The sequence below is a fragment of the Metopolophium dirhodum genome, chromosome 7 (assembly GCF_019925205.1).
Source record: "Metopolophium dirhodum isolate CAU chromosome 7, ASM1992520v1, whole genome shotgun sequence".
Lineage (NCBI taxonomy): Eukaryota > Metazoa > Arthropoda > Insecta > Hemiptera > Aphididae > Metopolophium > Metopolophium dirhodum.
In genome coordinates this window covers 2,762,326-2,774,676 of record NC_083566.1, presented here as the reverse complement: position 1 = coordinate 2,774,676, position 12,351 = coordinate 2,762,326, and the positions used below count along the sequence as shown (strand labels likewise).

The 12,351-nt window shown below is 28.8% G+C and overlaps 1 protein-coding gene across 1 annotated transcript in view; it reads right to left on the bottom strand.

Annotated features, from left to right (window-relative positions):
• LOC132949742 (xaa-Pro dipeptidase) overlaps positions 1 to 12,351 on the bottom strand; it is a 28,948-nt gene that overhangs the window by 678 nt on the left and 15,919 nt on the right. Inside the window, exons 7-10 of the mRNA XM_061020789.1 lie at positions 6,537 to 6,806; positions 2,599 to 2,747; positions 1,831 to 2,126; positions 476 to 627 (exon numbers count right to left, since the gene is read on the bottom strand). Of these exons, the coding sequence (XP_060876772.1) occupies positions 476 to 627; positions 1,831 to 2,126; positions 2,599 to 2,747; positions 6,537 to 6,806 (867 nt within the window). The remainder of the gene's footprint in view (positions 1 to 475; positions 628 to 1,830; positions 2,127 to 2,598; positions 2,748 to 6,536; positions 6,807 to 12,351) is intronic.

The window sequence follows — 12,351 nt, the reverse complement described above, 5'->3', positions numbered from 1 at the left end:
AAATTACTGATTATATGAAAATTAAATTAGGACCGTATACGTCATGGTATCTACACTACTTTTACACTACTTTCATTTATATATAACATAAGACATGCATTTTTCTTGTTTAAAGTTAAAGTATGCAATAATATGCTATATAGTATGTGCATGGTTCTTAAAATAAACAAAATAAAAAAATAAATCATTTGTATCAATATTAGGTGATTCATAGACATAACTAAACAAATTTTAAAAAGACGTTGGAAAAAACATACTTATGCTTATAAATCCTAGCCCTAGTTATCATTATTTATGGTTTAACTCGACAACTGCAGGAGTTTTTTACTCAAGTAATATTGGCTCAAAACCCACTGGGATATAATTTATAGATCGCGTGGTCTTTTTCAATACTGATAAGCAGAAATGGCAAACATACCCGTCGATATCCCATCGAAAAAAGTATAATACTCAATACTTTAAACTTTGAACTTACGTCCTTGGTACTGGGGTGTAGTTTTCGATTCCACGTTCCGTAACAAAAATGTTGTCTTCTATACGCACGCCACCAAACTTCCAAAACCGTTTCAGCACTTTTTCGTTTAAGAACCTGGACAGTACCGGATCACTGAGAGCCCGCTTTAACAGCTGAAACATTCGCACGATAAAGTTTGAAATCGCGATTAGTTTAGTATCTAGATCTACTGAGACGTATATTTAGAGGGGTTAGTATAGAAATTGGGTGACCTTCGCTAACAAAAAACGATTGCCAAGTCAGGGATCGGCATGTAAACTTTTTGATTTTTAATTTTTAGAAATGTATTAACTGATAATAACACCCAAGGTATAACAATTTAAATCCAGAAAAATGTCGGTGTGAACAGCCCCACAAAAATCATTTTCATTTTCATTTAGTGAGATAGATCTCCAAAACCAGAGAGCGGATTTCGTTGTTTGGGGTCTTGTTACATTAACATTGGTTAGGAGAAGTGCAGTGAAGATTTTCAAAACTTTATCTTTAATAGTTAATTCACTGCAGAACATTAAAAAAAATTAAAACAAATTTTATTGGGCGTTTTTTGATGTTTTTCAGCTTTACAGCTTTGTAGTAAATTAACGATTGGAGATAAAGTTCTGAAAATCTTCACTGCACTTGTCCTAGCCAATGTGAATCTAACAAGACCCCAAACAACAAAATCCGTTCTCCAGTTTTGGAAATCTACCTCGCTAAATGAAAATCTAGCGAAAAATAACTCTTTTTTTATCTGTGAAAAAAAATTTTTAGAAAAAAAAATAATTCCACATTTAGTATCTACTTGATAATTGTTTTTTATTGAGTTATCAACCAACCTTCTAGCTATCATAGTTTATGAGAAAAGTTAAAAAATAGAAATGTTGGGACTGTTTATGCCGACGTTTTTATGGAATCAAGTGGTTATACCGCTTGGGTGTGATATATTATCTCTCTCATTAATATTTTATATTAAAGCTAGCTAAATTACACACCTACTTATCATAACTGAGTTACATTTTTATTATTTTTCTATTTAACACAAATTCTTGAAGTTTTCAAAGTTCAGACTTTTTTCATTTCAATTGCCATTTACCATACTTAATTGATTAAAAATCAAGAAAGTAAAAGGCATTTCAAAATAAATTGCCTAATCTAGAAAATTTTGGGACAGGGGTTAATCTCAACTTCCCTGCCTGCTTAGCCACCGTTCGGCATACATTACATACGAATAAACGACCTAAAAGACGCCAGGGGCGCAACATCACACTCCACATTACAATAAACAAATTCAAAAACATCAAATCAAATAAAATTTAAAAAAAAATATATTGTTATACCGGTTCGATGAAATAACACCCCGGCTCAACAGTGAGTGCCATGCCCGCTTCCAAGTTTCTAGCCGTTCTCAGGGCCTTGACGCCTGGCTTTAGCGGCCTGTCCGGATGTCCTTCCAAGTAACCACCGACATCGTGCACATCAATTCCCAGTAGATGCCCAAGCCCGTGTGGTTGAAATATGGCGGCAAGACCGGCTTCGTACATTTCGTCGACGTCACCGCGAAGTAAATCAATTTCGCGCAGCTCTTTAAGCGTAACTTTGTTGGCCAGTATGTGCATATCCACCCAGGAAACACCTAAAACAACTTTACTTTAATATCGGGCTCAGACAATGATGGTTGTGTGGATACTTGCGTGTTTGGAGAAACAGGGTGAAAAGTGGTAATTTTTTGATAGCTACTATTATTTAACCAGTTATAATGTGCAACCATATAGGTAGGTCCGCTAATGTATTACCTACATAAATCTACGTTTATAGATAAATAGCATAAGCAGCTAAAGCCAATTAAAAAAATATACTTTATAAACCGTCCTGCTTATTACAAAAAAAGAATATCATATTACTACAAAAAATCAAATAAAACTCAATTATATTACCTAACCTATAACATTATTTTTGTCATGATAACGAAACTACGATTGATAAAAAAACAATATTTGACAGTTAAAATTGCATTGATTTGAAAATCGTGGGAGGGGTATCTGAATTCTGAGGGTCAACAGGAGGAATTCAAGTGAGCCCATATTAACAGCCTAGCAAATGTATACCTGGTTTTATGGCGTTCATAACGGCACGGCTGGCCGCAAGCACGGCATTATAAATCGCGCGTTGATCATCGGTGAACTTTCCATTAGCTGGAAACGATACGGTCACGTCTGCCGTATAGCCGCTGTACGATGCTCCCATGTCAAACAGACTGCAAACCAACAAACACATGTTCAATACATTTATTTTGACAACTAATTTAATATTAAATCAGATAACCGTAATAACTAATAACTCATCAACTATTGTATTATACCTAATCAATATAAGTCATTTACCTATTACTTATTACTAGGGAACGGATTTTATTGTAAATACATATTTTTATTGAAATGAGATATTTTTAATCTGATAAAAATGTGTACGATTAAGATCATTTCAATTAAAATAAGCCCAAATTTACTTTAAATATTTTGGTAATTTTTGATTTTTTCATTAATTTTCGATTACTAAACATTATCTGCTTCGACTAAATTAACAAGATTAGCAATTTTGGCATTTACCTAGGTACTTTTTTCCGGCACGTGGCATGCCACTATATACATTAGAACTATTTCAGTTATTGTTGATCTTGGTAATGCCGGACGATAAAAATATAAAATAAGGAAGTGGTAGTTAAAAATATAATTTCAAATCTAAATATTGAAACTGCCACCGTTATCGATGCTAATAATTTGATGGAAAATAATAATTTAACATATATTTCTGCTAATTTTGGTTTTTTGATTTGTACTATAAAACAACTGGAAACTTGAAATTTGAAATATAAAAATGTGATAGAAAAAAATCAAGGACTGAAAAATTTAAAAAATATTTAGAGATATATACTCCAAGGACTAAATCCAACAGAATTATTGGATGTCGAACTTACACCACTTTATATAGTTAATATGAAGTATGCTATCATTACGTCAGTCGATGTGGAACGTTCATTCAGTCAATATAAAAACATTTTACGACCAAATCGCCGCCATTTTACATTTTTAAATCTTAGACAACATGTAGTTTCAGATTGTTTTAATAATTAGATAAGAGATAAGATTTTAATATTTTTATATTTGTTAAGCGGTTGTTACATATTTTGATTGTTTTTTACATATTTCAATAAAAATAAGTACATATTTATGTACATATTTTGATTTTTTTTATTACAATAAGATCCGTTTCCTACTTATTACTTATTATTCGCATAGTTCCATAAGCGCAGTGCATAATTATAATACTATGAGGCTATGCTACATAAGATCTGTGATTTTGGATGCAGCTGCTAGCGAGTATAGGTACATTTAAGGTAGAAATGGCTTGATATAAAATGTTGTAGGTACTTAAAGAGTTTAGAACAAATTCCGTCGAGAAATCGAGGTGATATATGGGCGTTAGCTAGGTGGCTTTTTCTTTTAGTACTATAAAAATGTAATATTTTCTTTGCCATTGTCCATCATACCAGATAGTACGATGACAAAGTCTATAAAAACGGAAATCAAGAGATTATTCACACGGGTCATACAACAAAAAAAAAATACCTATAGGTATACTACGTCTAATGTCTATATTATAGATAATTTACAATTATGAAAAAAAAATCAAAATATGTACGCGCTACAACGAATGCCTGTAAACTATTATTTCCTACCTATACAACGGATAGAGTTAATGTTTATCATCCATCGTATCGACATAATCAAAATATACATAATATTAATACATTACTGAACGACTTACTTTTTTAAAGAAGCCACACGTGTGTTCTACTATAAAAAAATAAATACAAATTCAGGTATACAGGATGATTCACCAAGCATGCACAACCCCATTTTTTCCTTACATACAAAATATAATTAATTTATTAAAATTATAATTTTTGGAAATTTTAAGCACTATATTTTTAAATACTTAGATATTTTATACCATTTAATAAGTGTTCTGGGGTGTTACAAACTACTTATTTTCAAATGAGAACCAACTTTTTTACTGTAAATTGTTAAGCAATTGATTTTTTTCAAAATGTTGATATTACTAAATCAAAATTTGAACGAGTAGTTTCTGAGTAATTAAGATCTATTTTTTAATGACAATAGTTCTAAAAAATAGTTGTATAAAAATATTAAATTGATGTAATACCTATTTATAATTGTATACTGATTATACACTCAGAAATATTTTACAAATTATAAAATGTTAAATTATTAATATTAATTACTATAATTTTCAATTTGGCTAGTCACCCATTCCTTCCAAACTTATTATCACGGACCTATAATATTATATTATGTCCGTAAACAGCTCAAGACGAGTCAAAATATTTTGAAAATTTTATGATGTACCTAGAAATCGCGAATACAAACATTCAGTAAAAATTTCATCTATCTACGGTTATTTGTTTTTAAGTTACACCAAAAACCAAAATCGAGTATAATAATTGAAAAAATAAACATAATGCTGTAAATTTCAAGTATCTACAGTTATTCGTTTTTTAATTACAACAAAATAAGAAAATCGCTACATGAGAAATCGAAGGAATATCCAATGTTGTAAGAATTTGAATTTCAAACGCTCATAAAAATTTTATTTGACATTCCGGTAAACATTTTTTTTGATAAAGCTGAACAAACTTATGACATGAGGAATCATCTTGTATTCAATTTTTAAATCTTAGATTTAAAAAAAAAAAATATAAATTTCTAATACAAAATAATTTGCACATTTTCGTGATTTTTACGTTTTTTGTCAAAATTCAAACTTTAAATGCTTATAAAAAAAATTGTGACTAAATATTTTAAATATTTTTTAACTAACTCTCATTGTAACAATATATTAAATTGTCAACCTTTTTGACCCAACAAATACAAATGTATTGACAATTTTTAAAAAAAAAACTAAAAAAGATGGAAACTGAAAATATCTGTAAACAGCAAACCAAATCAAAATATTTTGAAAATTGTATGATAACCTAACCTAACCTATAGAAAATGCTAATATAAACATTCAGTACCTAATAGTTTCATCTATCTACAGTAATTTGTTTTTAAGTTACACTAAAAACCAAAATCGTTTTTGTCAAAAACCTTTTCCATTACTATGACACTTTTGAAAACTACTGGGAACTTAATCTAAATTTTGACCTACCGAATGCACCAACTAGATTAACTTTCCCATCAAACAAGATACTAAAGTTGAAAATCGAAGCATTATTTCGACTACTTATCGTGTAAACAGACACAAAACATAAAAAGTAAATAAGTAAAAATAATACATCATTGTAAAATCAATACATTCATATCGCTCCGTTCAGAATCTAAAAGAAGTCAGTATTGGCGTATAGCCCATTGCTTAAGAGCATTCCTCAAATAATATAAAAATTGAAGTATCTGAAAATATGGTCCTTAAGTATATATCTATTAGTTAAAAATTCTAAAACACAAACTTTCAATAATTCATTATTGAAGGAAAACGGGGTGAACATACCTACAATATGGTAAATTATCCTGTACCTATGTATCATACGAGCATTTTTTGGAGACACGAGACACTGCACACAATAGGTATAAGAAGAAAAATTGAGATTTACATATTTATTAAATTTAAACTGTATCGATCTCGTGCTGTGTTCTTTGTTTCCTATACAAAATCGCGGCGCTGATGTCAAAAACTAAATGTTTTATTCAATTTTGACGCATGCCTACATTATATGGCATATGCTAATTCTTTATGATTTGGTACCTATATTATGGAAAGTAGGTAAATTATAGTATAGTTCAACAACGACGATGAACGATAAGAATCACCATTTTTTTTTTCCGAACATTGAATTCTTTGTCATCGCGATATATTGGTACTCAACTAATATTTAATAGGTACAGATATAGTTTTAAATAAATTTACATGTGTCAACACCTATAAACGAAATCTTGTATTATATTTTATTATTTTAATATTATACCACATGTCGCCGTCATGGATCTCTTTAGAGTTTGGTTCGGTAGCGTGTCCGTAGTGCAGGACGGCGCCGTTCATGCCTGAACAACATATATTGTTATAGCCCACATGCCTGCACCCTCCGACGTAATAAGCGTAATGCAAGAAGTTAGCTTCGCATTGATATTCGTACATGTCCGGCTTACACTTTGCCATCACGGACTTGTGAGCATTGCAAGTGACTTTCGTCGCGTACCTCATGACTTCTTTTTCGTAATCAGTTTTGATAACGCGGCTGAAACATAAAAATAACATACAAGTATTTATGGGCTATGATAATGTTTAGATGATAATTCACAATTGAAACAATAAAATGTAATACGATCCCCTAAACTGACCTAAACTGGTAAACTGTAGGTAGTTCTGACACTCATTGTAAATGAGAAAAAATCGAAAAAAATAGATATAACTGAAATTATAGTTCTAGTATTTGTACCACTGATGTAATTATAATATTCAACGTTATAACTTATAACATAATATTCAGGGCGCATGTCGGCTTAAAAAGTATAGGCAACCAAATTCACAAGTCATTATGATGTTCAATAAATCGGTCACTACAAAGTACAGGATACTACGGTACCTATATTATTATTTAATTTCTATATTCAACAATTTAAAAGAATACAAGTTACTATATTTTATTAGGTAATTTAAAACAAAATATAATGTCACTAACACTATTCAGTATTCGATATCATTAAATAAATATAAAATGCATCATAAACGATAAAACATTTTATAAACACGTTTAATAATAGTACTACGTGTATGAAATGTTTGTGAGTGACATAAATAATTTAAAATTAATAATAAAAAGTAATTATTACTATTGATATTGAATTTATAATATAGATACAACTATAATAAAAGTAATATGCTATTACATAGATATTATTAATCACATGTTTGTATTTTTATTTTTTACTTTGAAATAGTTGCTGTATTATTTATACTCGCACGCATTTTAATAAGATTTTTTTAACAAAGTAGTTTATGGTTATAATCAATAAATCAATGGATTCGAAAAAGAAACGTTTGAGATTTTAAAACTAATAGGTATAATTATTTTATGATAAAGCTATTGGCGTCATTCAACTAAATTATTTTGCGATTATATTATACATATATATACTTTTTAATAATGAATAATGATAATATGATGAATCATTATAATTTCTATTCTAATGAAAAACCACTTCTATTATTTCATATTCTATTGTACATTTGTACATACATAATAAATAATTTTAAAACAGCGGATACACGTTTCCAAATATTTTCCCTATGTCAATGAACCAACGATCAAGTACCTACATATTATACTTACACAAAACAAAAAAATTAAAACTCAGGAGTTTTGTGGGCCAGTTAGAATATAGCTGTAAACATTGATAAATTATGACGTTTGAAAAATGTTTCTAAACAGAGCTCGATTCGCCTAGGTTAAGATTTTAGTGTGTATTTTCAAATTTTCTTGATAAGGTAGGTACTGCTATCAAATTTGAATAAATTTATCTCAAGTGTACAATTTGTATTTTAATCATAATCTAAATGTTGTTTAATAAACCGTATTATACCTATTATACGTATCATTTCGTGTTTCAAGTATTCGGTAAAAACGATTAATTTATGTTGTGTAAATTGTAGATTTCGTAGCATGAAAAAGAATAAATAAAAAAGAGTACTTTGAGTATTCAAAGGTTCTGGGTAAACTTTGAAAATAATAGAAAATGACCCGGTCGCCCAGATATAACAACTCATGAAAATACATCTAAAATCAAAATCTGCGTTCGCTAATGATCTGAAATCTGAACGAATTTTCAGTAGTTACATTTTTTATATAGTTAATAAACAAACTTAATCATTAACCTTAACTTATTTAATAAGGGCATAATAATAATACAAATCCATCAGTCCTAAAGGCTAAAATATAAAGTAGCGAAGCCCCCATCATATTATTAATTGACTGACATCATAGAAAAAATATAGACAATAAAATGGTAACATATAGAATTAAATTGTATATTTATTTTAAATAAATTTGTTACCTATAACTTATAACTTATAAGCACAACTAGGGGGGGGGGGGACTTACCCACCTAAAACTTGTAATAGCCCTCTAAAAAAATTATTCAATTATTTCCTAAAATAATAATAAACCTTTAAAAATTCAACCGTATTTCTTGTTTTTTTTTTTTTTTGGAAAAAAATTTAATTATTTAATTTATATTTAAAGTTTATAGTTATTTTATATTGCCTATCTATGATAAATATGGTAAATATCAATAGCTGTATGCCTGTACTTATTAGTTTTAAGGAAACAATTTATGTTGGTATATTGATTAGATTACTATACATAATTGTACAGTATAATTTTACACTGAACTATAGTTAGGTTTACAAACAGTGAATTGCAGAATAAAAATTCCCGAAAAAAAACCCCCAACGAAAATCCCGGAAAAATTCTCAACTCTAGGAATAATAATCAACAGACTACAATATTAATCACAACCACATGAAATTGATTGATCAAATATTTTTCAAAAGCTAATTAGTATAATTACTATATTATTAATATTTAATTACAAATATATACTTATAATATGGGTAACTTTTCATTAAAACAATTTATATATAATAAATAATATTGAAACATTAACAATAATATTATTTTGTTTTATATCACGAGTTGAAACAACATATTATGTGAATGGTTCTTTTAAAAGAATAGGTAACTACCTACATTCATTAACTATTGTTTGATAATTATTTGTATTATTTAACGACGTATCGATCATTCGAAATATTTTAATTTTTAATTTTATATTATCTTTTAAATATATAAAATATCTATCTACAAGTTAAACTTGTAAAAACGACTCTATAAACTAGGTATTAACATGTACCTACATTATTATCGACAAAATACAGGAAACATTATATTTTATTTCGGGGATTTAATTTTTGCAAAATATACATAATATTAAACAAAATAATTTTATAAATGTTTGAAAATTATAATATAAAAGAAAGTTAAATTGTATTCAATAGGTATATATTATATTAAACTTTAAACATGGATTGGTTTATTTTTAAATTTAATATCTATTATTATAAGTACCTTCTTGATTTTTAATTTGTTTTAATGATATAATACATTTTCAATTAAATATTAATAATGTGGTAATTCCAGTAATTGGCGTTAAAAATATTTGTTCAATCATTTTCATGTGGTTGTGAGTAATATTATTGTAGTCTGGAGATTTTTATTCCGATTACCACAGACGGTATATATAATTATTGTGAAAAATTAATTTTGAGTAAATAAATTTTTTTTTGTATGATTTTTAAGTGAATTTTATGGGAGGTGTGGAGGCATCGCCACCACGGGTTACTTTTGACAAAATATCAGATGGGGGCTACAGCCCCCCCCCCAACATTTTAGCCCTAGTTGCGCCACTGGTTATAAATAAAGAATAAACGTGATATCTTTTCAACTCGTGTCACGAAATTATATCTATATAATATTGGTATTAAATCGTATAGATATATAGAAATATCGTTCATTATCAGATTATAAAATAAAATAAAAATACAATCATATTATAATCAACTCAATTTTTATTTTTATTTTCTTATGTATACGGTATGTATGTTATTGGTAGTATAAAATGTTAAAAGTTTTAGACTTTAGTTTATAATTTACCGGTGCTAAGTCCCAGTGGGTACCCCTTCCCCAATTGCGCTAAAAATTTAATATTTTTAAATGGGTAGTCCTATTATAAGGGCTGTCCATGAATCTATTATACTCCTATAGGAATTCAGGAAAAAACACTAATATCAGTATACTGCAGCAAACCAAGAAATAAGCACCATCGCACCTATCAGATTTTTTTCGATTTCAATGATGTATCCTAGCTGTCTTATGTTTATTCCGGCAGTTTTCCTATTCGAAACGTTTGAATAAATTCGTAAACACTAACATTGGGCAAGACGAACAACAATCGTTGGCCACTCTACCGGAATTTAATAGATATTTATTAATAGAATGGACGTCAGAAGACAAATATTGTACACACGAACGACAATATGGCATGTTATTTCTCGCAAACGTGTATTGAAACATAAGACACACGACAGTTATTGTACATTATGGCGTGTTCAATATACAACAATATTTTTAGAACGTTCATCACGAACGGTTCGAGACGTACGAGTCAAAAAATAAAGATTCGTGCACAAAATTTTATTTAAAATGACATAGGTAGAAAGGTGGTGATATCTAGCGGTGAAATTGTAATCACAGCACTGAATTTTCAACCAAACCTGTCAATATCACTGTCTAATACCATCACTAACCGCGATTGGTAACAATATTTAGTCTGTGCTATAACCATATCATCCTATTATCAATTTTCAGTTCCAGGTTTATGATTTACATTTTGCAGTCAAAAATCAGAACTCAGTTCTCAGTTTCTCACAAATAATAATATACTTTTTAATAATTATTTATATACCTGCATAATATTTTCAACATATTAAGAAGCATAGCGTTAATTTAAATTTAACTTAATTTTAATAAAATCTAAAATAGTCTTATAATAATGTTTATTTTTCTGTTATTTATTTATTTAGTTCTATGAATATTGAATTTTGTGAAATATATCAAATATGTCAAGAATTGTAATCCAGCAATTATTTATTAACAGAGTGAACTATTTAAATGCGTTAAAAGCTATAAATATCACACAATACAGGTATAAAGCTGACAGATTTGGACATACATTTGCGTTCATTCAAGAAGGAGCTGAAATAAGGGAACTACCACTGATTGTACGTAATGTATGTAGTAATGAAATTTGCTGTGATGAAGAATGTACAGGAACTGGAGAAACGGAAATTAATAATGATGAACTAGTCAATAAATTAAATAATCTAAAGAATGAAACAGATCGCAAAAAAGCTGATGAAGAAATCGTAGATGTTATTCGAGGCTTTAAAAAATGTTCCTCGGTAAAATCCCTAGTGGATCTACTAGAAATAGTAATGCTTGATGAGATAACTCCAGCGGTAGCGTTATGTGCTCTGAAAAAAATAGTAGAACTAGAGAACTTTAAATTTCATGTAGCAACAAATAAACTATCATCAATCTTAGATACCAAACCAAACATAGATTATACCAAAACACCAATATTAGAAAAACTGCTGGAAATTATTATGAAAGGAGATAATAACTCTGCTGTTGTTGGAACACTAGAATTAATACCTATCGATCGTGTTCGAGTATTGCCATTAGACACATTTAAAAATAAAATATCTGAAGACATTTTATGCCGAGTGACCGAAAATAAACTGAATATAGATAATTTATGCAGATCAATCGATGCATTTTCCAAACTAAATGAAGTCAAGACCGCAGACCAACTTTGGATTGGAATAATGGAAAAATCTGATCAAATCAATGAAAAAAATGTAATTCAAGTTTTCAGAATTTTACACCTGTTAAAGAAAAGTAGAAAAACCATTATGAACCTGTTAGAGAGACGTTTAAAACACTTTTGGCATCATCTTTGTACTGATGACTTAATAGAAATGTTGTATATAATACGATTAACAAAGTCCAGTTCAAATATTATCTTAAAGACAACATCCAGGTGGATTAATACAAACATACACACGATGAGTGAAAATAATCTAACTTCAATTGTAAATGAGTTAAATAATTCTAACTATGTAGATATTGGTATTGTAAGAGCATTAGAACGCTATATAAAAGC